This window comes from Acomys minous (assembly GCF_964271855.1).
Source record: "Acomys minous genome assembly, chromosome: 8".
In the NCBI taxonomy this organism is placed as follows: domain Eukaryota; kingdom Metazoa; phylum Chordata; class Mammalia; order Rodentia; family Muridae; genus Acomys; species Acomys minous.
The window spans coordinates 82,718,928-82,742,100 of NC_140489.1; the positions used below are offsets into that span (position 1 = coordinate 82,718,928).

The following is a 23,173-nucleotide window of genomic DNA, read 5'->3' on the forward strand; positions in this document are numbered from 1 at the left end:
TTTTTAAAAGTTTCATTGTTTCCAGTTTAGCTGCAATGTCTGCAAGAGGAGGTAAGCACCCTGGAGAAAGCTGCAAAATGCACAGGGCTAAATGAAATGGCGCCTCCACACAGTCGAGCATCGCTGAGAACAAGCAGGCGCAAGGCAGCCTCGGACTCCGCTCAACTGCAGCGGGAGAGATCTCTGGGCCGCAAACGTGCATGCTCAAATGGCAAGGCATATACAAGTCTGTTCTTTAAAAGGAAGCCAGAGAAGGGAGAATTATGAAGAACCAGCATGTCACCTTATGATGTGCTTACGTTATTAAGTCCTTTTTGCTTTCCTTGCACTGAGGGTACTTGGGTTTGGGGCTTGGGATGGTCACCTCCCCTGGATACCTTCTTTCTTCCAGGGCCTCCTGGAATGGGTCCAAGTCTTCTGGCTGCAGACAGAAACATGGCTTCACAACCACATACAGCAACACGACTCACCAGCTGTCGGTCCCCGGCTGTAGGGCTGCCCTGTCTGTTCTCTGCTTATCTTATATTTAAAGCCCAAATGCATCTTTATTGTGATAAGGGCCTTCTGAAAACACAAGGTGAACTGTCCATGGGCTGCTCAAACTTTACAAGGCTCTTGTTCAGGACCAGTGGACATTCTAGAAGCCAGAGAAACTTCACCTGGCTTCTTTTGCATCTCGAGTCCAGCAAAGAGCTGCCCGTGCATGGATACTGCAAAAGACCGCTTTATTCAACAGGGACCTGTAACCCTTTAGAGTGGTCATTTTGCCAGTCACTGGTTAGTGTTTTACCTACATGTACTTTTCTATGTCAAGGCAATGGAAGACCAACTATGTTAATGTTGTAATTTAAATTATTATTATTTTTAAAACGTAAAGTACCTATTTTTGGTGAGTCAGCACAGTAACATAGATTTTCCTAGAGAGGACAATGCTCAGTATACATGTTTCCTAAGTACATGCTACAAGCTAAAAGGCAAGCTTATTTCTGAATGCTCTATTATGAAGATGCTTTTGTCACTTGAGGGAGTCTTAATTTAATTAAAATAAATCCAGAAACTATTATTTCTTTCTTAATGGTCATGGTTTAACTGTGGGACAAAAGAACCCTTAAATTTAGCTTGACACTCAAATTTGATTCCATTTTTACAATGCCTACATATCTAATTCAATTTGAAGATTGACGATAAGAGCCTATAGTGGTTTAAGTCAGAATGGCCCCATAGAATCATATATTTGAATAATTGGGCACAAGTTGGTGGAACTGTTTGGAAAGAATTCCTGTGGTCTTGCTGTTTCAGGAGGTGTGTTAATGGGGGTGGGCTTTGAGGTTTGAGATGTGAGCTCTTAACACTTCCTGCTACCACACGTTTTCTCTGCCATCATGGACTCTAACTCTCTGAAATTGTAAGCCCAATTAAACACTTTCAATTGTAAGCTGCCTTGGTCATGCTATCACAACAATAGAAAAGGAATTAAGACAGAGCCTTAGCTGAGTGAGTGAGTGAGCTAGTGCATTCATCTGTGTCTAGAATGGGGTGAGGATCAGGCAGAGAGGTCACCATGGCTTGATGAGGCCAGCAAGAACCACACAGCACAAAAAGCCAAAGGGCTCAAAAGCAGGCTTCTTCACCAGTTCCTTTCCCACGCAAAGGCAGTGTTGGTTTGATAAGTGGGCTCCTACTTCCACTCTTCTTACATTGGACAAAGACTTCAGAACTTTCATATTTGAGCAGTGAAAAAAAGTGTCCAGTAAAGGAAAGAGATTCTTGGGGCTGGGGAGATGGCCAAGTGGGTAAGAGTGCTTACTCTCCAAGCACAAGATCCAAAGTTTGAATTCCAGACACACATGTTAAGAAGTTGGGTATGGCTGTGGGTACTGTTAACTCCAGTCTTGGGAAAGGAGAAAGAACCTCCAGGGTTCATTGGCAAGCCAGCTCAGCCAAATGGTAAGCTCCCTGTTTAACGAGAGAACCCGTCTGAAGGCAATAAGTGCCCCAGGAAGACATCTACTCCCTGTTCTGAGTGCTGCATGCAGGTGCACCCATATATGTAACACCCATAAGCACAAGTGCACAAAAAAGAAAAACAATATCTTTTTAGTCCAAGTGGTATTATATTCCAGTAGTAAATTATTTTGAAAACCCAAACTACTTAAAAATACTCTAATATAGGCATTTTAAAAATAATCCCACAAGCAAGGAGTCAGATGACTGTACTAAGGTATGCTACGTAAGAAGTATAGTCTAAATGCTTGAGCTTGTTGTAGTATATATTTAATAAGCATTTATTTTATTTCATTTTTAATGAAATTGGGTCTCACTATATAGCTCAAGTTAGCCCAGAACTCTTGATCCTCTTGCTTATGCTGCCCCATGAAAATGCAGTATTGTTTTGTTTGAAAATAAGGTAATATGATCTCTTCTGCATTTCCCTAGAGAAATTTGTAATGATGCACACTTATTAGAAAATAAAATCTGAAGGAGCCCATAGTCTGTTTCTCTCAAATCAATGTTAGTTACATATCTCCCCTGAGTCAACCAAAAATGCTGAGTTCTTGTCAGCTAAAGTTCAAATTTAGGGAGAAAATACATTTTCTCTGGAAGAGTGTGCCAATGACTCTTCTTCCCCAAGGCCCCTCTGGGGTTCATAGCAAATCTAGGCAAGGTCAAGGAGAAGGACTTACGGTGATCTCTTTGGGGTCATCCTCATCTACCCTCCGAGGCTTCATTTTGGTGTAGTCCACGGGCAAGTCCCAGCAATCCCCCTCACTCAGCTGGAAGCATCGGCTGCTCATCACTGCCTGCTGCTGGGGGGACATGGGCTCCAGGGGTGTCAGGACTGGGCAGCAGCTGTCTCGAGGCCTCTGCTTGTTCATGCTCAGGTCCAGGGTGCCATTCTCATCCACCTCCATGTCTGGGTTCTGTTGAAAGAAAGATGTATAACCCAGGAGGGCCCGACTGCCTTTCCACCCTGTCTTCCATGACTAAGGACAACCCTTAGCTAAGACTGAGTTTATAACCCCTCCATTGCTCCCTCATCAACTCCCAGGTGAACAGTCATGATCTGCAGGCACATCTGCTACCACAGGCTTACCTGAGAAATTGCTCAGAAGATTCACCCACCCACGCATCTATTGTTTATCGCTATAGCCTTCTAGTTATCACCAATCTATCTATCTAGCCCAGCTCCCTCCCTTCATCATCCATGCATTCATTTACCTTTCACCAATCTATCCATCCTCCGCATATCCACCCTCCATCCTCCCATACATCCGTAATATAGTAGCTTAATTTTTCCTTTTCATTCCACTGATGACAATAATTCCATAATGGGTGAAAAGGAAAAGGAAAATATTTGAATGTCAAAGAAAGGATGGAGAATGAACTAGAATTTTCCTCTGACATGAAGTCCAGTGCCAAGAGATTTCCATTTCAAAACAGGTGTGTGCACTATAGTTCCCAAGGCTCTATTATGGGAATTCTGCTCTGAGCTGATTTGGATGCCCTCATAGCTGCTACTACATCAAGTGGGTAAAAAAAAAAGTAAGAGCACACACACACACACACACACACACACACACACACACACACACACACACAAACACACGGGTAAAAAATGAAAAGTGAGACAATATACACTCACCCACACCCACACAAGTACGTAAGCACACGTGCGCATGTGTGTTGACACAGGCCTAGCCTTTCAAAGTCGCTCTGCTGGCAGATGGGTGAAGTTATTTAGATGGCAGTGAACAAGCAAAGTCAAAATAAACTTCCATTTTCCTAGGACAGTTCATGAGCTCAAGGAGAAATTTGATTTCCAGCTGAAGCAACCCGTGGCCTCTGATGTCTGTCCCTTTGGTTGGGAAGGCAGAGGAAACGAGGAGACAAGGGTCCTTTCCTCAGATCTGTGCTCATCATATATTTCACATGTTGTCTTGCCAGATTTCTGTCAAAGCACCCCAGATTCCAAGCTTTGATACTATTTTAGATGACATCATATTGGGCCCATTATCCTAATATTAGTAGTATTTTTACAAAAGGAAAAAACCAAACAACCCTGGTGGATGCGTCTGCTTTCATTCTTGCAGGGAGGAGTGGCTTCTGTACTGGCCTTCAGTGGCCCAGGCGTACATGGGGAGTACATGTCCCCTCATACCATCCCACTACTGTGGAGTAAATATCAAAGGAATGAAAGCATGAACAAACCATAGGGTGGGTGTCCTTTCCCCATTCATAGCAACCACAATGATGTATGCCAAATACTGTCTACACACAAAGCCCCAGATACGCAGAGGGCAGGTGGTTGGCGCACAGGCTCTACTTGCTGCCGTGCTGCTTCCTGCCTAGAGCCCTGGAGAGATAGCTCGCTCCCTCCCTGCCTATCCTAGTGGCTGCCTCCCCTCTTCTGAGTGGCAGCAGTGCTGCAGTGGGCAGAGTGCCGCATGGTGAGAGGAAAGAACCTCTGCTGCTTAGCCTGACCTCCACACATGGACCACACTGTCACCGCTTCTCTCCATACTCACACATAGACACCATGTAGCTCAAAATTAAAAGATAATAAAAAGCAATTTCACAATAAATCAATTTATTTAACAGACAAGAAAAATTAAACAATAGAAACCTTCCTTGGATGTTGCTGTCTCCTGTGGCACCGAAAGTGCCACTGAGTGAAACACTATTGGCTGAGACCAAAGACTATCAAGGGTGCAATCAGATGTCACCTCTTTGCTTCTGTGTCCTGGATGACCTACTAGGCGTGTGGGGAAGGGACAGCCTCACAATTATCTAACAGTGCTGCCACCAAACCATCTTTAAATGCCAAGCTGTAATTCCCTTTGGTTTTGTGCACTCTGCCACTGAGATCCAAAGGTCATGAGTGATGGCTGTGCTAATGTCTCAGACACGAGGGACCGAGGTACCTGCCCACTGTTTTGAGGCACTGGACTGTAAGGCTGGCAGTGAGCAAACTCATAGCCAGCTCCCATGGGACACAGCTTGGGCCCTGGGCATACCCGGGCGGTACACAGGTCCTGCGGCTTGGTGGACAGGTTCTGCGGCATTTCACGGCAGCGTGTGGACAGGTTGAGAATGGCTGTGGCTGCCATGTGTGCGGCCTCCATGTCATGGGTGTAGTCAAAGCTGCTCTTGCTACACGTGCTACTGGCACTGCTGCCACCACCACAGCTGAGGTTGCTGCTGCTGCTGGGTGCATAGCTGCTCGTGGTGCTGCTGCTGGGGCTGGCGTTCTTGCAGTACCGCTTGGCTGCAGAGACAGAGGACAGTGTGGTTAGGCCCTGTACCCAAGGAGGCTGGACACACAGCTGATCCCGACCCACCCGTCTTCATACACACAGAAATGGGGGTTATTTATGAGGAGCCCAGATTCTGCCTCCTTCTACACTGTACATGTTTGAATGAACAGAGAATTGGGGTGACCTTGGGAGAGGAGCACTCTTTTAATAGGCTACTCATGACTGCTGTGGCATCTACCCACTTGGGTAGGACAGGCTACTGTGACTGGTTTCTTTGGTATATCTATCAAGAGGTTGACCACTCTTTCTAACCATATGTGGTTGAAAATACCAACTGGGGTTCAGTGTCCCCTATATAATTGACCCAGATTCTCAGAATCCACAAGAACCACTGAGGCTATGGGGACTATGGGCTTTGTAAAGTAAGTTTCTGGTCGGGCATACATACCAGCTATTGTGAGGCAAACACTTCCATAATAGCTTGGCATGTGCTCGAGGACAGAAATCTGTCCCTGATGAGTATGGGACACCAGAGGGCCCCCAGGTCAGCTCTTCATCTGCCTGCAGTAGATTTTTCCTTGCAGACACCTTGATTAACAGTTTTTCATGCCAGTACCCTCATAAACAACCAATAGGTACTTGGGAGTAAGGGTTTATTGCCAAAGCTGTTTAAATGGCTCTCCTTCATGGTTCATTTATTCGGATGGGTCCTTCCCATGAGCACAGAAGCATTGCTAGTTGAGCTCATAGAATATTCCTTTTCACCAAGACTAGATATTTCACTGGAGATAGCCTGCCCAGCCCCCTCAGAGCGAGGAATTACCTAAATGGAATTGCTAAGGGCACAAGAATGGCACTGTGGGGAGGGGATGTGTTTGGCCTGAGGGCTGTTGTCCCCTCACAGGCAATGACTACCTTGGTCATTCTTGTGGAAAATATACCCATGTCTGTGAGGAGCCTTACAGCTGGCCACTGCTCTCCTGGTTTGTGACCTCAGGGTCAATAGCTGCTCTGTACCTAGAGCTTGATCTTGGCAGTGGTCCTCCAAAGAGGAAGAAATACACAAAATGAACCATAAATCTTCTCACACAACTAACACGGGCTTTGCAATCCATTCTAGAAAATTATCTTCCAACACAGAAGAGTGAAATGACCCAAAATGGTATCATAAGTTTGGGTTAAATGTTGCATGCTCAAGCCTCAGACATTGAGAAAACATTTTAATAAAACTCAAGGTACTTCAGATAAGGCCATTATGACCAGATTCTGGGGCAAGAGTGACCACCTCATTCTAATTTCAGCCACTACACTAGGAAACAAATCGCACAAGCAACTTCTTCCCATGGGGCCACAGGCACTTTCCAACAAAGCTCATAGAGGACAAGCAGCCACTCGGACACAGTTAAGTCTGCACTATGACTTAGCCATCAGCCTGAGCAGCACAGGGGCAACTCCTGCTCTGGGTAGGATGAGAGGTCAGTGGCCACCTGTTCATGTTCTTCTCTCTCTTTTGCAAACCCCATTAGCAAGACTGTAGAACTGCATGTGTGAGCCCCTGAGTAACTGAGCAAGAACAGCATGGGGGGGGCACTAGCCAGAGGCCTGGACATGGACACAGAGGGTGACATTGCAATGCTTTGAAATATTGTGGATGTGGACTCAAGTTAATGACTCTGCATCATTCAATTTTTTTGATTAGAAAAAAAGAGCATGAAAATGGTATAAAAACCCAATACCACATCTGATGTTGTCTTTGAGACAGAGCTCACCATATAACTGAGGCTGGTCTAGAACCAAAGAGCCTATTGCATCTGCCTACCACATCAAATGCTACTGCTCCAGGCATTTACCTCCACAATACAACAGGGGTTTATTTTGTTTTCTTTTTAAATGGGGATGGGTAGCTACTGGTCCAGGAAAGACCACTAATTTCATTTTTTTTCTTGTTTTGTTTCTGAGACAGGGTCTCACCCTGTAGGGCTGTGTCAGGGCAGGAGAATGGCATTTCCACTCAGTGCTGTGTAGTGGCCCCACTTTAGCTGTGTGGGTGCAGTGTTAGGGGAGAGCTGGCAGGTGTCTCTGGGATTTTAACTCTGTCTTGCAGCATCCTGTCTCATGGTAATTGCTTCTCAGGCCAAGTGTACCAGATTTTCTAGCTTCCCACCTCCCTATGGATGCTGCTACATCCCAGCCTCACAGGTGTAGACACTGGGGCTATTCAGGGCAGGCAGCAGATACAGAGAAGCACCTGGGCTGCAGTCCAGGAGGACTGTGTCCCGTTCTGCCCCAGCATTAGATCTGCTCAAAAACCAGAGAAGCAACTGGGCTGCAGTGTAGGAGCAATGTCCTGCTCCACTATTTCATCTGCTCAAAAATCACTACATATTTGGGCAACAATTTGCTAAGATACATCTTTACATCTCCATTTAAAATTGCATTTCTCTTATTGTACTTTGACCATTTTCCATTATCTTGAGGTTGTAAGTATAAATATGGTGGTGCATGTACTTTTCTAGTGGTTTAAGTTGTGGAAATGATGCCTCCACTCTGAAAAGTGGGCAGTTCAGACGATAAGCAGGTGAGTGAGTTGCCAGTAACTTCTATACACACTTGTCCATTTCCATCAATAATACAGCCAGAGTGATAGTCACATCTGTATTGCTCCTTTTACTGAGTCTAAAGAGTAACTTTCTGTTTTATGCAAAATTAAATTAATACTGCTTGTGTTTTAATTAATTCAAGAAGGCAATGTCTTTCATTCTGCTAACACTGGTGCATATCCACAGAACTGTCAGTCTGAGTCAGTAAGGGCACCTCAGCATGGTGTTCATTCATGGTGCTAAGGCCAAAAGTACTGCACAGTGAGGGCATCTGCCTGGGATGACCCTGTCACTGTCTTACTTCATGCCTACCAGAATAAGAGTGGTATAGTACACTTTCTTTTTCTTAGCAAAAAAGGCCAATTTCAGATTAAAATATGTATCCTAGGTACCAGCAGATGATGGGAAATGGGAAGTGTAAAGGCTTCTCCCCTAAGAAGCCACCAGTGTTTGCTAGCTAGAGACAGCCACATTGATTGTCACCTTCTGATTGCATTCTGACCCTGGCTGAAGAAGATACAATAACATCACAGATCCTCGATGCTAAACATGGCTGCCTTCAAAGACTAAAGACCTAGTGTCAAAACCAACACAAAACCTGCAGCTAGAACCCCCTTAGCAGCCTACTCTTCTTGTGGAAATTCTCATGCCCCTTGGAGAATGTCTGTTTCTTTTACATTGTCAGTTTCCTTCAGGGAATATGCACATGACCATACAATCATGAATTTCCATGAAAACCTGACAGAGAGGAATGTAGTGGGTGGGCACTGATGACTACAGTGGGTCCTTTCAGAAGGGGAGATAACTCTTAGCCCTTAACTTCTATGCTGTGTACTACAAACAGGCAGAGGTGAGGAGTCAGAATCTTCCATGGAAAACAGAATTCTTCTGTTGCATATGTTGGGGGACCACCCCTGCAGAGGGCCTGATTTTCAACTCTGTCAGAGTCCCTTCTGCCTGGCCACTGCCCTCCTGGCTCACTCTCTATGACAAGGTCTAGAGACTCTGAGGACCAGGCACTTTGTCCACTGGGAGCTAACACAGTGGTATGCTCATGGGTGAATAGACCAGCGATGGGACACAGAGCTACACAGAAGGCAGGTATTTTGTTTGCAAAGGACACAGGTAGCTGCTGTAATAGAATGGAAGGCAGCAAGACACTGGGTGCTGCATAAAGAATGTGGCAGAAAGAGCCCAACAGAAAGCTTTTTCAGGTAGCAGGAAGACTAGCAAGCAAGCCCCAGGCATGGCTTTGGTGGGCAGAGAAATCCATGACACAAGGGGTTAATGTGGAGGACCTCAGTTGATGGACCAGCTGCTGTATGCTGGTGTCTGGGATGTCCTGGAGTCTAGGCTAAAATAAGTGGGCTGGTCTAGAAAGTATACTGGCATTTGTGAGTGACAAGGCAAAGACTTAAGAGTTAATGAGAAGCTTGAACTTGAAGACTTTGGAAGGGGGAGCAGCTGAAGGGAAAAAGAAAGAGTGGGAGCTGTCATAACCCTGGGACATAACCAGGCAAACCTAAGGTGGTGAGCTGTGTCCAAGATGCAACACCCAAGGCCAGAATCTGTCCTGCAAATGACCTGGTGGCAATGATTTGAGGCTATGAGGTCCAAGCGGGCATCATTTTAAGTCCTAGCAGTGCTATTGACCTAGGCAACAACATGGACCACAGGTGAGATGGACCGTGACCATGGGTTCATAACCACAGACATGGAATTTACATTTTCATATAATTTCCATGTCACGAGGCACCCTTCTTTTGATTTTCTTGTTAACACTTAAAGCCACGAGAGCCACTCTTAGCTGCCCCATGATGTAGGGGAGGCAGATGCCAACTTCACACCCATGGAATGGACTGTCCCTTCCCCTCCCTTTCCACCTCATTCTATATACATCCTCTTCCTATGTGAGGTGTCCAACTCCACATTGTGACAAACGACAGGAGGAGGCTGCTTTCTTTGCCCTTACAAATGACCTTTGCTCTTCTTTCTGGCTTCCCCAGCTCACCTGTGCATTCTCAAACCCACAGGCATCCCTGCACATCAGGCCTACTCCAGATGGTATAGTCTGCCATCCGGTGTCACTCATCCGGTCCTTCGGACAGAATAGACCATGCTTCCCTATGCAGGAAGACACGTCACACACCTGTATTTTTCATCTGACCTCTAAACCCTTCTGCCAAAAAGGACAGACCAAGTGGCTGGAGTTGGTCAGATAGCAGCCACTGGTGAGGTATCTGGGAAAAGCAGGTGCTTGACGGAAGGTCTGCTGGCTCCCGGGGCGGGTGGGGAGGGGCTAGGTATTGAAGAGCTGGTAGGCAGGCTTAGACACACCGCTCTGCATCTCTAGTCAGTGGTCCCAGTCCTTAAGAATGATACATTCTATGTCAGACCAGATTCTCTTATTTCTCCAAGAGCAGGAGGTACATTCTTTGTGTGCCTGAAAGAAGTCTGGGGCAAACCAGGGATGCTGTCATAGTCAACTACATTGGGCTCTACCTTTTGGTACCCAGGCATGAGGTGGCTTCGCTGGGCAGGGGCTGCAACAAAGCCTTATGATTTAGCAATTTTGTCCAGGGTAGGCCCTCTTTAGAAATAATTGTCTGCCAGTGAAGACAGCAGGAGACAATGAGAGATTTTATTTGCTTCATCAGAAAGTTGTGGCAGAAAGCTGCTGTTCCTTTTTTTCTTGATCTCCTGAGAATCTAAGGTAGTGGTCTAACTAAGTATGCTCAATGGCTTGGCCTTTTCTGGTGGATCAGTGGAAAGCATGGCTCACCTCCAGTTCACAACCCACGTTATCAAGACAGTTATCTGTCTGGGCTTGAGAGACTCAGGACCAATAACTACAGCTGCCTTTATGGTGGGAAGGAAGCATCCATGAACTACCTTATCTCCACTGATCACCACAGCAGCCTCTCGCAGGAGCTCCCAGTCTCTCAGTTCTCCACTATTCTCAGGGAAGTGAACACACTAGAAGGTTCTTTTGGTCCGGGACAGTGCAGCTCATAAAGTGCAAAATGGAGGTAGCCCAAACAGATTCACTTACAGTTCAGGAAAAGGTATATGGCTCTAAGACATTGTGGTCAGCCATGACTCTCCATGTGTGCCCAGGATAAAGTCAGTAAAGTAAATGGGGAAAGCCTTGCCAAGCTGCTTGACAAAACACATTGACCTGGACCACAGCCGTGGAGTAGGAGTGTGAAAATGAACATCTGATGAAAAGAGTAAGTGAATCACCATGTGATGCCAATGGATAGGAAAGTCTATCAGTTGAATTTACATCTGTGTGAAAATAATTTCCTTCATTTGCAACTGAGCGAATGAATTGTAAGACTTGAAACCAGCAAACAATTATTACCAATCAGACAGAAAAGAAAAAAAGAAAAACCAAAATACTTATTTCCATGATACCTGTAGCCCTACTTTGACTCTATGTGTATCTATTTGTCTGAATATTGAAGAACTTATACACATGGATGACCAGTATGTGATATCAAAGAAATATTAAATTTCATTCAGAAAACAAATGATTATATCTGTAAGAATAACACAGCTTAGAAAGGTATGCAGCAGCTTACATTGAGCTGTTTGAAGGATTTAAAATACCCAGGCCTTTCTTTTAAATACTTTGTATGTGTGTATGAGTTTAAGTTTCTTTTTTTTCAGAGAGGGGTCCTAACTTCTTAAAATCCCCTCTTCCTCCATCTGCAAGGAAGTATCAAATGAGACTCTGACATCATCAGATGACTCATAGGTTATTTGTGCTATGAGTTCTAAGACGGCAGCGACCCCAAGGCTCAGGGTCAAGTGTCCCATACTGAAGCTGGCCTTCCTCCCTGGTACCCAGATGCAGAAGAAACTCAGGCCTGGTTTGCGCAGGATGCTGGCTGGGTGGAAGTCATCAGCTCTGGCTGTATCAAGAGCCCTGTATAGCTTTTAAGAAATACTAGTACATGGAGGATCCCCAGGGATCCCACCTTGCTTGGTCTAGGGTCAGCCTGTGCAGAGACCTTGAGCAAGGCCCTCTCCTCAGAGGCTTCTAATGTGTACCCTTGAAGAGCACTGTCAATGTGGAGCTTCTCAAAAGGGTTCAACCTGTTCCTTCCAGTGAAACTTGTCTTGGGTGTTTGTTTTTAGACAACGGTACCAGCTCAGCCACATCCCAAAATAGATCCCAGGGTCTCTTCACCCTGTAAGCAGCCAAAGACCAATGCCTTGGAGTCACTGCAGAAAACTGTGCCCCTTCTACCCACCACAGGTGTGTCCACCTGCTCCTCCTGGGCCTGGGGCCTTGCAGCACAGGCCTCTGCCATGTGTGCTGTGCCTCTGACACCCACTGGGTAAGCATGAACAGTGGCTGATCTGCAGGACATGGATACACATAACAACAACATCATCAATGGCAACGTGTCTCTCATGTATAAGAGTGTGCACCTCCTACCATCGTCATATCCTTTGGGGGATATGTCCCTGGTTTGCACCTTGGGAGCTATGGCTCTTTTGCCATAAGTATGGTTGTCGTAACTGTTGTACTCAAACGAAGTCTTGGAATATTTCTCAAGCTCCTTGGCCAGGTTGGAGCGCGGCGTAGTTGTGGGGACATTGTTTCTGTAGCCATACTGTGGAATCTCAAGCTGCTTGACAAAGCACATGGGCCTGGAAATAAACAGACAACCAACATCAGCTTGCTTTTCCATGGCTTGTGCATGCACCATAATTCAGGTACGCATGATTTCTTTTATGTATCAAGGACTCAGAAACGTTCATGGATTACTTTATGCCTCCCACTTAAGGAAACAAAATAAACAACAACAACAACAACAAAAGACAGTCTGAATTAATTATACCAAATAAAGTATCTGCCTAAAAGTCAATATTGGAAATAAAAAGAATAGAATAATTAAAATGTATTTTATCATTTTCTCTCACCTTCAGGAACAATGGTGATGAAAATGTGACACAGGAGGTTGAGGCAGAATAATATACAGGCATTGTGTTTGTAGATGTTACAAAGAGTAGAGGAATCACACAAAATGGCATGGACTCCTAAGAAATTTTCATTAAAAATAAGAGGAAAGAGACACACATAGGGACATAGAATGAGACAGAACTGGACCAGAATTTATCTAGTTTGGGCATGAAAATGAAATTGTAGAAAAATCTTTGATCAAATATTCATGCTCCTTCAATTTTTTTTTAAATTTAGTAGTCCTTTATCTTAGACTTTAGGATAAAATATTTAAATGGAGGAGTTTTTGATTCATATTTCTTTACTGATGGTCTGTACTGTGTCTATTTCATAAGTGAAATCCACTTAAGACATAAAAGGAGTTGTACATTGGTTCCCTTATACTTTTTAACCAATTTCTGTTCTGTATAATAGATGTGGAAAGGTATTTACGAATCTCAATCTTGTTTTATCACCTATCGTTTTAAACTTTCTCTAAGGTAAAATATTGCTAAAAGGGCTCGCAGGCAGATATCTCCAATACATCACCATTTTTGAACAGTACATGTATTTAAAAGTTTCCTTAATTTCAGGAGGACTTATTGATCATTCCACTTCTGATTTATGGCAATTTTTTTTTTAATGAGGCCCCAAGAAAAGTGGGAGTTATAGCAGGGGAAAAATACAGTAAATCCATGTATTAGTATTGGGTCACGACTATTTAAAAAGTCACGGGGGACAAGAAACCTTTTCTTGCTCAGTGGACTCACATCTGGAAATACTGCCCGTACCTCACAGGAAAACGCTGCCGGTTCGTCATCTTTAAGCACTGCCGCCGAAACCAACTAGGAAGCAGCCTGTACTTCTACCGGATAAACTGCTTGTTCCTCGGCCGGATATGCTGCCTGTCCTCAGCCGGAAACACTGCCTCCCCTTGGCTGGAATTACAACCTGTTTCTTGGCCGGATATATTACCTGTACCGCCACGGGATACACTTCCTGTTCCGACCGGAAACACCACCAGTATTCATCCAGCTGGAAACACGGCCCATCAACCAGAAACACGGCCTGTCCTCAGCCCGGAACACTTGGTGCACCTCACTGGGTTTCACTTCCTGAACCTCAGGTGTGTAAAATGGCAGCTGTTGGGTAGGCTGGCGTGGCCACGTATGTGAGGGTTTCTGGGAGGCCAGAGAGCAAAGGGTGGTGATAGGATGCCGACCAACACCACGTCCTTGTCTGTTTTCCACGGTCTCCCCAGTTCATTGGAAACATGTTTAGAAAATTTTATAACTGCTAAAAATAATTTAAACCAGAAGCCTTTCAGATTTAAAACTGTTAAAAATTTGTTATAACTTTTAAGTACTTTGAAAGTTTGACATACTTTGTAATTTCACGCAGCATTTGCCATTTTTTTTAATCACTTACATTTTTTTTTGGTAGAGGATTTTTATTACAAAATACTACAACAATTAGGTAGATACAAATTAAAAGTATCAAAAGACAAGATTATTAATAAGTATGTCATACATACTATATGTAACATACAAGTAACTTGCTATTTTTACAAAACGTCTTTGGGAATTCAGTGTATTTGATATACATAGCTTCCTCTTCAAAATTTTTTTGTGCATCTAACAGCATTGGTAAATATATACAATTTCAATTTTATAAAAATGTCTCCTTATTTCAATATTATCTAAAATAGCATATGGTTTGCATTCACTTGTGTTATAATGACAATTAAAAATAAAATGACCTACGAATAGTTGCTTAGAATTCAAATCAGTGAACTACGTTAATATAACAAATCTAGAATCATTGGCCATGATTTTTAAAGTATATAGAATAACTAACTTGGGCAAACTTAATTTTCTTTTGAATTTTCTTCGTTCTTCATATTTTTTTTTCATTTTCCCTGTAACTAATCACTTTACAGCATGATCTTAGCTCCCTCCCTCCTCTCCTTCCAGTCCCATCCTCATGACCTCTCCCTCAACCCCCCCTCTCCTTCTCAGAGAAGGGAGGCCCCCAAAGGGTACCAACCCATCCTGGCATCTCAAGTTGCAGCAGGACTAAATGTATCCTCTTCCACTGAGGCCTGACAAGGCAGCCCAACTAGAGGAATGTCATCTAAAGGCAGGTAACAGAGTCAGAGACAGCCCCGACTCTCATTGTTTGGGGCCTCACATGTGACCAAGCTGCACATCTGCTACATATGTGTAGGGGGTCTAGGTCCAGCCCAAGCATGCTCTTTGGTCGGTATTTAAGTCTCTGTGAGCCCCCATGAGTCCATCTTTGTTTACTCTGTAGGTCTTCTTGTGGTGTCCATGACCTCTCCAGCTCCTTCTATCCTTCCTCCCATTCTTCCACAAAACTTCCTGAACTCAGCCTATTGTTTGGCTGTGGGTCTCTGCATCTGTTTCCATCAGCTGGAATAAAGCCTCTCAGAAGACAGTTATGCTAGGTTCCTGTCTGCAAGCATAGCAGAGTATCATTAATAGTGACAGGGGTTGACTCTCTCCCATGGGGTGGGTCTCAAATTAGGCTAGTCATTGGTTTGCAGTTCTCTCAATCTCTGCTCCATCTTTATCCCTACACTTCTTGTAGGTAAGACAGATTTTGGGTTGAAGGTTTTATGGGTGGGTTAGTGTCCCCCTCCCTCCACTGGAAATCCCACCTTGCCACAGGAGGTGACAACTTCACGCTCCTTAACCCCTGCTAATCACATAAGTTTTAAAGGCAGCTCTTACTGTGTGGTATTAGAATATGAATATTATATTACTGAACTATTTTCTTTCAGATTTTTTTTGCTATTACAACTTTTGACAACAGTCATCTATGTACATAAACTATTTTCACCAATTATTTATTAAATTTATGTTTAATTATAGTTAACAGAAAATATGTCCTCTTTTGTTTTATTGTTTGTTTATTTTATTTTTGTGATGCTAGCTAGAACTCAGAGTATTATGCGTCCTAGGCTGTCACTAAACTAGAGTCATACCTTCAGTCCCTTACTGGTGAAATCTAGGCAGACAGTCTACCACAGGGCTATGCCTGTGAGTGACCTGGATTTTATATGTTACTCGACTGCACATCTGTGCCACTTTGATGGTGGCACAGTATGGTTAAAATACACATTCTCAAATTACCAGCTTACTTGTTTTGAGTTCACCAATTCATCCCATTTACTTCTTGTTGAAGCAATAAAATAGCATACCAATTGATAGGCTATTGTTTGAGAGGCGGGGCAGTGTCTCCCAAATGCATGAAGCACTAGGCTTTGCCTCGAAAGATCAGGTGGCACAAGGTTCTACACTTGGCGGTAGAAGAGGCCACATCTGAGTAGGTACTGCAGAGTTTGTAACACTTTCAGGTTAGACCTCAGGGGGAGATGAGAACACTCTAAGGAAACCTCTTCGGAGCCTGAGCAGGGGAAGTGGGAAAGCTGTGAGCACCTTTGGAAATGGGAACTTTTAGGACCTTAGGGCGTGTCAAGCTGCCTGTTCACCTGATGGCAAGGCCAGAGAGTCACAGCTGGCGGAAGCTGATCCTGAGCCTTGGAAAGGTTAGACCCAAATCAGAGTGATGAGCAGAGGAATGTGACCGTCAGGGATGGCACTGAGGACCATGGTTCCAACAGCAGATTAAAGGACTGTCCCTTAGTCAAAGAGCTTCTCAAGTGTCAAGTTCCAGCTGAACCATTTATCAAATGATTTTTTAAAACTCTTTTTTTTTAAAAAAAGTCTTGGCTACTTATATTACTGCAGGCTTAAAGTTTAATCCTTTCTCTCTTGTCCAGTGAGACATGGAAAATACTGAGGTGCTTGGCTGACCCCTGTTCTATAGGGGTTCACACCTGTTACCCCAGTTTACCTGACAGGTATGGAAAACATGTAGGGATCAGGGGAAGATGAGCACTCTCCTCTTAGAGGCTATGTGCTGTCTAGAGAGCCTAAGGTGTGGTAGGTGGAGCTCCTCGGCTTTCTATGGGTAGCTGGAGAGGACTTGGTTCTATTTAGAGGCCTGCCCTGCACCCTCCCCCACCCCCCTCCCGCATACACCATCCAGGGGCACATAAGGAAGATTGCCTGCATGTGTGTAGTTACTGTCCTCTCTCCCAGTAATTTGGTACTGCACACATCTTTCCACTGCATCAACCTGGAGGGACCCTGGGTCACAAAACTACAGAAAAAAATAGGATAGGATGTACCTTAGTTCTGGACATCGGAATGGAGATGATATGACTTATTTGTCTCATTGGCCAAGGAGTATCTCAAGAGCCCCAAGCTCGGCCCTTGCTATGAGGAGGTAGGCTCATTCTTCCTGCACTCTAGCTGCTACCTGCACTCACATCTTCGGAGTAGCCATCGTGAAAGTACATGGGACACTGTGGACCTTTCAGGGCTGGCCAAAGCAGGCAGAAGGAAATGAGTGAATGCGTCCAGCTATAAAACCTGTTCAGGATTTCCCTCCTTTCCTTTGGCTAAGGACTCTTTTTCATTAAACAGCTTAGGGGGGTGGGGGACCCTCGCTACCAATGATTAGTGAGCTGGGAGGTGAGGAAGATGCTCTACAACTTGTTTTGTTTTATTCCGTCACATCCACAGTATGAGTGTGACAGTAAATAGGAACCCAAGAAGCAGACAGGAAGTTCTAGGTTCTCATTACAATACATAGAAATATCAAGAGTTAGAGAGGGATTATTTTGAAATAGAGGGCTTATTGCTATTTTTTATTTTCTTATTTCTTTTAAAGATTTATTTATTTATTTATGTAAATCAGCACTCTATCTGTATGTTTGACAGCATGACAGAATAGAGCATCAGACAGACGGTGACATTATAGATGGTTGTGAGCCACCATGTAGGTGCTGGAAATTGAACTCAGGACGTCTGAATAAGCAGCCAGTACTCTTAACCACTGAGCCGTCTCTCTACCTCTATTTTCTTATTTTTATTTAAGTATTTTAAATTTTCTCTAAATATTTTAACTTTTTAACCAACGGAGAAAAGAAGTTTAATTACTTTTTTTAAAAATCATGAAATACTGAGAACCAAGAACACATTTCTATCCCTTGCCTAGTGATTTTCTGCAAATAATGTATCCCAAAGAAATACCTTTAGTGGAAGCCACAGGCTGTATTTATGGAACGGTATCCATCATTCCTTTTTAGAGACAGCCTGTATATCTTAGTGCTGACCCTGGATTTGGCTGGGGTGTGGCATCCACCTAACTGGCTATATTCAAATGCGAACATTAGGATGAAAGGTAGCATTTGTACACAGAGACAAAGACTTTGTCTTGAGACTGAGTAAGAAAGCAGGCGTACATTCTCTGCCACAGGTTTCATGAGGTGCGTGTGGAATCTGTGAGGAATGTAGACATCTTCCTCTACCAATAGTCATCTTCCCAACTTTGGAAAATGGGGCCTCAGTCCTGCTCCTCGGGTCTTTTCCACTTTAGCATGCAGTACTAAGTGACGTCAGTTAAGTCATGAGCCCTTGCACTCTGAGTGTCTTGCCTGTCATATGGCAGTGATGCCACCTACTTCCGCCCACATCTTAGGGTGTATGAGGATACGGGGTGATGGCAACCTTGGTGGCCTTTCATACCTAAAACTTCAAGCATAGCTAATGGGGCAGCATTATTCTTGCATTTTCACAAAGAACAGTGCTACCCATGAGCAGGTGTTGTACCTCACTCTAAACTAGGATAAATTTATATTGGGTTACTAATATTAATAATAATTTTTAAAACTTCTCTTTTATTTAGCCTTCATATGATCATACATTGTCAGGGCTACAAATCACACAGACGTATTTAGTTCTCTCACTTCTGAAGTCACACTGAGTGACTGGAGTCCTGGGAGTTACACTGACTTCCAGGCTGCCATATGATCTTTGATGACAGAGGTCACAGGCCTCACTTTCTAATGTGGCATGCCTTCCCTCTGCATAGAGCAAGCACATATAGCCTGTGGAGTGTCCCCAAGACTGTCCCTGCTCGGTGTCAGGAACTCCATGAGTGACACACTTCTGTTGAGTACCTGAGGACTCGGTCTGAGGCCTGGTTGGATTTGGACACGTCACAGCTCTGGTGTTTCTCTTGGGCCTTTGCCAGTTTTTCTGCAGCAGCGATAGGGCATCCCGATAGGCTACAATAACAGAGAGAGGATTTAGTTTGAATGGCCTCAAATTGTTTGGCACACGCTGATGCATCCACCATGTTCTGTTCTTCAGCCAGTCAAGAAGACCCTGAGGTGGATGGAGGGAGCTAGGGGATTTTTCCCAGCCTTCCTGGTGCTGTGCCTTTTTCCTGCGCTCTGGCACACACAGCTCTTATGGCTGCATAAGTCTTGTCCAGGGAGCGTGCCAAATTCCAGGAAGCAAATGTAACGCACACTGGTTAAAATTTCAGGCAGAAATTCTGGAGTATTGGCCATCTCTGGAGTCGAGGCAGTAGCTACCAGGGAAGAAGTTTTTGACAAACTTAAAAGTGACAGTTAGATGGCTATACCAGAAGGTGGCACTCTGAACTGACCTCAGCTCACACCAAAGAAAGGAAAGAGAGAGGGAGGCACAATAGGAACACCTCCTGGGCTGCAGTCAAATGCATTTAGTCACAACTTCAGGTGGGCCAGGGTGGCAGGGGAAGCCGTGAGGTGTCCTTGTGGGGGCTGCTTCCTCAAGAGGCCATGGGATCTGTATGCCTGCCTCTGTGTGTTCTAGACGTATGTGGGTATCCATCCATGTGCACACATGTACTGACGGCAGAAAAAAGAACTGACACCGTGGGCCCATTGCAGGGCACTCAGCAGGGATCTGCACCTCGGCAGCTCCTGCAGAGGAGTACGGAGAACCCCCCAGGGCATAGAGCTGGGACCTGTTTTATTGTAAACTTAACACCAGTAACCGTAACCAAGCTTCTTGCTGTCTGAAGTTTCCTTCCTCCATTGAAAAAGAAACCTAAGCCACAGCAAGACAAACCTCAATAGGATCACTCTCTGCTACTGCAAAACAGGTGATCTCATGTCCCCTGGCTTTTCACAGGGACTTAGCGCCTCTTGTTCTGTCTGAAGAGGATGAGGAAGAAAACTGGAACACCACCAAGAGCTCTAACTTGACAATGAATATTTTTATCAGTAGTGTAATTCAAGCCATTGACCCGGACTACTGTCACCACTGGTGTACCTCTACCAGATGCTTTTGGACATCTGCTCAAATTTCAGTGATGTCCATGGGCCAGGGGATTCATCAAATTCAAGAGTAGCCAGGTTAGTTATCTGCATCAGCACTGCTGGGTTCTAGTTCAGTGTCCAGCATGGTAGGTGGAAGACACCCTCTTCCATGTGGGAAGGTGATAGAACCTTGCTGTACCCCTTCTGGTACTTTCATTGTATGTGGGTGTGGCTTCCATCCTAGATACTGTACCAAGAAGGCTACTTTGGGAGGGTACAGTGCTCTATTATACTAAGGAAGGCAATACAACTGAAGAAATTGAATCTTCAGAAAAGGACCACCAAGCCTTTGACATGCCTGTACATGGTATGACTGTGTCTTTAGGGGCAATGTGTGAGGTTTGCCAGTCTCCTTGGGAAAGGAGGGGGATGCTAGCAACAAAGAGCTCCCATGGGGCAGGGTTGAGGATGGCTCCCCCTAGCGTAGAGCCCAGCAGAGTGTGGCTTACCTTCTGTGCGAGTTCCTGTTGCTATTCACATGCCCTCGCCCTGTGCAGCCTGGAGTGGGACACTTGAGAACATTTTCATGCATGGCAAGAACTTGACAAAGGAGAGGCAAAGAAAATAGCCCAGCATTAAAAGAGAGACGTGATGAGAGTACGATATGCAATTGTTTTAACAGGCTAGATTAGTTCACAACAAACAGTCCTACAAATGTCTGTGATGTGCATGGCCAAGAAATACACGTGGGAAGAGAGAGAAGGGTGTATGACTGTCCTCAGGCATGCAAAGCAGGGTGCGCTGGCGGGGAGCTGTTGGGGTCAGAGAGCGCCATAACTGAATAGCCCCATGAGGGACAAAAGCAAGGGCCACCCTAGTGTATTCCATAGATAAGCACGGGATGCTGATCAGCCATGTAACAGCACATAGCCTGGGCATTTTAAAAAACATGCCTGTGCTTTGGAAACACATGGGATTATGAAAGTCTGATGTGAGTGAGCAGAACTTTAAACCTTGTTTTTTTGTTTTGTTTTGTTTTGTTTTGTTTTTTTTAGATAAACCATGTTTACTACTATCTTTTTGTGCTTTCAGTAGAATGAGCAAGAACAGCAAGATCTCAGCATTTTCACCACATGAAGGTAACACATAGGAAGATGAGAGAGATGGCCTCCAGAGTTCGAGGACACTGCCTGCTGGCATCCAGGGAGGTTGGTCCTTATTGACAGCTCCATCCTCTGTCAAGACAACTGACTCCAAAAAGTACCTGCTGGCCATATGCTCTGATTTTCTGAGCTAGATATCTGCAAACCCCAGTCGTATATGCCTACAATGCCTGCGTGGGGTCAGGTGGTCCTATGAGGTTTGCTCAGAGGCACATCTGCCCACACCTGTCATTATTCCGCATGACTTTCATCCTTCGGAGCAGTCAGTGTCTTGCTGGGCCCTGTGTGCAGTTTCCATGTGCCCTCACTGTCACACCTGTCCGTGTTTGGTGTGTGTGTGTGTGTGTGTGTGTGTGTGTGTGTGTGTGTGTGTGTGTGTGGTTTTTTTTTTTACTACTGCTGAATTCATGAAAAACATCTCATATGACTAATGCTCAGTAAATATGAATTGGAGAGGAAATGTCAGCATTCATCTTGTTTCTTGTGCAGGCATGGAGGGGGCCTAGGAGATCCCCTTTCTGAGGCATCCCTGTCTCAGAGAAGGATGTGCCCTTCTCTTTGAAATCTGAGAGTTTACCTGTCTTTCCACTAGCCTATTGCTCTGCTAGAAGGGCACACATTTCTCTTTACATTAACACAAGCCTTTCTTTCTTTTTATGCTAAATATTTCTGTTATAACCTCTTTCCTGGAGAGAGCAAACACCTTTCAGGCTTGGCTGTGTGGCAGAGTTCAAGTGGCTATGTCTGTAGCCTGCTGAGTGGAGACTCAGACACTTTGTGCAGTCCACACCTGTAGCAGCATCTGCTTCTTCAGCCTGCAGGTTGCCTCTATGGACTCTGTCTCAAACCAGTTCTCCACTTCGTTTGTGGTGCCACCCCTTACTACTTTTCCCAGTCTTTCTCTGAAGCATCTATAGAAGGCTTTCAAACAGGAAGCCCAGTGACCTCTAACCTTTCCTCCCAGGCTTCTTTTGAACCTCAGCCATGGCCTTCCTACCAGAATGCCATTTTTAGCTGGCGTGCTGCCCCGGCATTTCCTCCATTTCCTTACCTTTCCACGTAAGCCTGTGCTTCATGCCTTTCTCCCTGGCAACTCACTCCTGTTTTCAAAACCCTCCTTCTGACACCCTCCCGTACTACCTAGCATGCTTTAAGCCTGTGGTGTGGGGTGGTGACAGAAGTTCTGTGTGGTTCAGCTGGGGTCTCCTTCTGAGAAGAGGTACCCTCTGCCATCCAGCTTGTGTGTCACAGTAGCAGCTTCACTGAATTCATCTGGGCAGAAATGGATGGGGAAGCCAGGCCAGAAAAACAGACTCTGCTACTATAAAATATTTATTTATTTACTTCCTATTTACCTTTATAGTTTGCAGTTTTATAAAGAAGTGCTCATGAGAAAGTAGTTAGAGTCCCTTTGTACCCCAATGCCACATGTACCTTTTATGAGACAGGGTGTCATGTAGACCAGGCTAGTATCAAACTCAAGCCTCCTGCCTCTGCTTCCCAAGTTCTGGGATTATGAGAATATACCATGCCTGTCTTTAGAAATGATTTTCTGTACACAGAGAGTTTGTAAGACCAGGCGAGACCTGAGTCTCACTTCCTGCCTGCTAAGGTAGGTCCACATGTGGCCAACCAGGGCAGGCCTATTCAGTTTCCAGCCCAACAGAGCCTAATCTGTACTTGAACCACATCTAGACATTGCCTGTGAAAATACAGCGTCAAGGAGAATTCTTATCCATCGAAAAGGATTGATCTTGAAGACAAAATCCTATGTCCTGGATTAAAAAAAAATCCCATAAACTCTTCCTCCTAAAACATTAGCGCTCAGCCTTGCTGCCTTCTGTCCTGAGAACCTGCAACATGCCTGATGCCAGGAAGCAAGTTAGAATTGAAACGGCAACACCAGGCCTGGCATTCGGATTGATGGTGGGTTTGGGGATTGGCCTGGATTTACAGCTGAGCTCAGGCCCATTTAACACCTGCTCAGATGAACTTTAAAGTACTGAGCCACCTATTGC

At 44.8% G+C, this 23,173-nt stretch overlaps 1 protein-coding gene and 1 long non-coding RNA gene across 15 annotated transcripts in view; one reads left to right on the forward strand and one right to left on the reverse strand.

Annotated features, from left to right (window-relative positions):
* Positions 1 to 23,173, reverse strand: part of MYT1L (myelin transcription factor 1 like) — a 403,682-nt gene that overhangs the window by 76,452 nt on the left and 304,057 nt on the right. For all 13 annotated transcript variants that reach the window (XM_084791226.1, XM_084791228.1, XM_084791224.1 and 10 more), the window contains 6 exons: positions 20,502 to 20,592; positions 18,862 to 18,969; positions 12,303 to 12,517; positions 5,016 to 5,266; positions 2,685 to 2,921; positions 300 to 421 (listed from right to left, as the gene is read on the reverse strand). In XM_084791226.1, the coding sequence (XP_084647352.1) occupies positions 300 to 421; positions 2,685 to 2,921; positions 5,016 to 5,266; positions 12,303 to 12,517; positions 18,862 to 18,969; positions 20,502 to 20,592 (1,024 nt within the window). The remainder of the gene's footprint in view (positions 1 to 299; positions 422 to 2,684; positions 2,922 to 5,015; positions 5,267 to 12,302; positions 12,518 to 18,861; positions 18,970 to 20,501; positions 20,593 to 23,173) is intronic.
* Positions 13,642 to 22,951, forward strand: LOC311602740. 2 transcript variants are annotated; one of them, XR_014780829.1, is made up of 3 exons: positions 13,642 to 13,935; positions 19,865 to 20,088; positions 21,085 to 22,951. It is a non-coding gene; the product is annotated as an uncharacterized lncRNA (long non-coding RNA). The 2 variants fall into 2 exon arrangements; XR_014780830.1 differs by having other exon boundaries at positions 21,088 to 22,951.